General features: G+C 37.9%; 1 protein-coding gene across 1 annotated transcript in view; it reads left to right on the top strand.

Moving 5' to 3' along the window:
- LOC104522567 (ras-related protein Rab-31) overlaps window positions 1-3,311 on the top strand; it is a 43,717-nt gene extending 40,406 nt beyond the window's left edge. The window contains exon 9 of the mRNA XM_029084251.1: window positions 3,214-3,311. Within this exon, the coding sequence (XP_028940084.1) occupies window positions 3,214-3,311 (98 nt within the window). The remainder of the gene's footprint in view (window positions 1-3,213) is intronic.
- The last annotated feature ends 202 nt before the right edge of the window (window positions 3,312-3,513 follow it).

Genomic DNA, 3,513 nt, shown 5'->3' with positions numbered 1-3,513 from the left:
CAGCAGGAGAATTGCTGGGCTGGCTGTGAGGGGACTACTGATCCTTTCTGACATCAACTGCATGAAAGAAACAGCATCAATTAAAAATTCCATAGGTTATCTGATACATGGGTATCTTTTATTTTTCTGGAACAGAGGCTATGTATAACAGTGAGATATACTTTTAAAATTAGTTTACACTTTCTAAAATTAATTCAATTTATGACCTCTGTTGATCCTGACTCAGTGCCAGCTATATTTGAGTTGGTGTCAGCACTATTGATGCCATATTTATCGAGAGCTGAATGACAAGATGCGATGATCATGGTGCTTTGAGGTAGCAATAATGATAGAGCTGGTTTAGAAGCAGGAAGTGTAGATGCAGGCTTAGCATTTCACTGCTCATCCTTAGTGTGCTGCTGCTTAAACCTTTCTCTGTTAGAGTGTCTGCTGTGAGAGTAGCTGTCAAGGAGGCTCAGGGAGAAACAATTGGTCACACAGATTTTGAACTGATTATTTTTATCCACTTCCCCTCACCCCTGGTGAAAAATAGCTGTATCATTTGCTGTGGAGCTGGTTCTCAGGTGTTAGACTGTTTTACGCTCCAAGAGAGCTACTCCTGTCAACTGTGCATCAGATGGTAAAAAAGCTGCTTGGGCAGGAATAAGTCTTGTTGCCAAAACTAAAATGATTTAACTTGATGTTTTAATAAATCTGATAATAAGAGAAATAATAAGTGAGAGAAAACTCACCTACTAAAAACCAAATATTCTCAACCTTGAAAAACTTCTAGTCTCTTTAAAGCTTTATTTCCTTGTATTGAATTCAAGGGCAGGGGTATCCAAACAGGAGAAAACGTGGCTGGTTAATGACAAACAGTACTTAAGTTCAAAGGCCAGAATAACTAATCAGCAAATACTATGTCTAGAGACTTTTTTCTCTTTATTACTTGTAGTTGTTATCTGTCTGTTTTTTTATTGTTTTGGGAAAGGAAATAAATCAAGGTGATTCTTAATGACATATATTGTGTCCTGGTCTAAACTGGACAAAGTTCTCACTGACCTTGAAGGCTGCAGTGGTTTTGCTCCAAAGATAAACTTGCCTGCTGCTTTGCATGCACATCAAGAGTACTGCAGAAAAGACTTGAAACTCGTAAGAAATGTGAAACACTGAATGAAAAACAAATAGAGGTAATGTAGTTGTTTAATGTAGACTTCTAAAATGAAAGTTAAGCAAGTTTGCATGTTAAAGCTCTCCTCTTCCAAACTTGCTGTTAGAAGAACCAAATGTTTAGATGGTATTTGCTTATTGGTATGTTATCGAAACTGTGTCTGTGGATTCCAACTTTTTTAGCTGCATTGTGCTCTGAGTCAAATAGATGGGGTTTTATTTTAGCTGAGATTTGAGTTGAAAGCACTTTGGAAATAGTAGGTACCTAATGCCGAAGTTCTCTCTGGGTCTCTACCACGACGGCGTTACCTTCTTGGAAAACCTCTCAGATAATACGTTCTTCACATTCTCTAGAGTTTTAAGAATTAGTGGATTCTCCTTGTCTCCAAGCAAAGCCAACAGAACTAAGGCATATAAAAACTATGCCTATAACCACCCATTCTGCTTTTTATTTTACTTTGGAAGGGCACTTAAAAACATGAAGGCCAAACATAACGCAAGCAGAGTGTGAAGCTGATATTTTAGTGACCTAAATAGAGTGCAGCATTGGAATGTCAGTGCTTATACAGCCCTCAAGATACCTGTATCTTTACAGTATCTTTAGCTTAGGAATCTGAGGAACTTTCCCCCTCTCATTCAGTTGTACAAACAGCCAAGATTATGTGCTTCAAAAGTCGTGCTTTTGTTGTATAACATACCTGTTCAGAACTGACTGAATAAGAGGTGAAATTTTGATGGGCTTGATCAAAGGTAATTTAGGGACAAGTTTTACAGATGAAATTTTGCTGTTTAATTTCATTTGGATTGGATTTTACCTGAATGCTTTTAACTCACTCTCCTACAAACACTCCCCCAAGTAATTTGTAAGACTTAGGCTTTAACATACGTCCATAATTCATAGAACATTTGGCAAGAGAGAGCTCTGAATAAATGCAGCAAAGGATGGGGAAATCTGAACTGTAAAATCCACCTCGATTATGATGAGCTGTTCACAGGAACTTTATGCTCTCTGAAAGTGGCATATAACAAACAAATGTTAAATATTTTAACTCTTGTTTTTTAACATGGGTAATAGTAAAACCAGGAGTAATTAATAGAAAGTAGAGTCAACTTCAGAAAAAATTCCCAGCAAATCCTCAAGGTAATAAGAAAGTACATTGCCATGGCTGTAGGAGAGATCACGCAATGGGTTTAATGGAAAAGCCAGGCCCACACCAGAGACAGAGTATAGGTTGGACCTGGAGGATCTTGTTTTTCCATTTATAATTCTAGGCATGATAATGTTGTCCGTGAGTAGGAAGCCAGTTAGACAAAAGATGCAGCAATACTAGAAGGGCACATGGGGGAGGGAGTTGGAGCAGTGCCTGCTGCCTGGAAGACATCCCCAGCTCTCCTGTGATGGCTGAAATTCTTTCAAACACTTAAAATAATTGCCTCATAAGATGATTAAAAAGTCATGAGAGTTGGGGGGGTGGTGGGGGGTGGATCATGGTGGTAAGCAATCAGAGTTGTCAACTGGAAAGACATGGGTACCCCTCAAAGGAGGGAGAGATTCAAGGAAATGAGCAGATTTGTTTTTCTTTTTCAAGTATAGGCAGCATGTGTTTAGTTACAGTGCTTTGTAAAACTGGTGTACAAGGACTAAATGTCATACAGATTTAGGACAGGCAAGATGGTGTTAAACTAGCACCATTCACATTTAAGTGGAATTAGGAGAAAGCTGAGGATTTTCTTACTGGTAAGGTGCTCAGTAAGATAACTTTTTTAAAAAATACATGGATAACATAATTTCAGTGTACTTTATTTCAGTGTACTTCATGCATTCTTAATAGCCATATTTCATAGATTTTTTTTTAATGTGAAAAACTCATAAGCAGGATGCAAGGAAAAAGATTCAAGATACACAGGAGATGGTTGTTTCTGATGAAGTTTCACAGATGTAATTCTTAGATGTAATTTCACAGATGTAATTTTAAGATGCAAGCTAAATCGTTTTAACTGTTCTCTGCATGTGTTGTTACTACATTAGGAAAATTGAATTAACTGTCTCCTTGTGTTTTTCAGGTCGGCAAATTCCACCCTTAGATCCTCATGAAAACGGTAACAATGGAGCAATCAAACTTGGAAAGCAGACTTCACAGACGGGTAGGCGGTGCTGCTGACCCAACTTGATCTTTTTAGATTTACTTGAAAAACAGCACCATTTGCTTTTTCACTGAGAAAGGACTTTGTGATCTCAGTAATGTGGCTTCTTATCTTGAAAGCAGTAATCTCAGTACTTCCCATGAGCAATAATGCAAGGACCAGAAGCAGAAAGCTTTACTTCAAAGGGATTTCGCAAAACTGAGTTGGAAAATCCTCTCT

Source organism: Antrostomus carolinensis, unplaced genomic scaffold (genome assembly GCF_000700745.2).
Source record: "Antrostomus carolinensis isolate BGI_N321 unplaced genomic scaffold, ASM70074v2 scaffold9193, whole genome shotgun sequence".
NCBI classification, from domain to species: Eukaryota; Metazoa; Chordata; class Aves; order Caprimulgiformes; family Caprimulgidae; genus Antrostomus; species Antrostomus carolinensis.
This window is presented reverse-complemented; position numbering and strand designations above follow the sequence as displayed.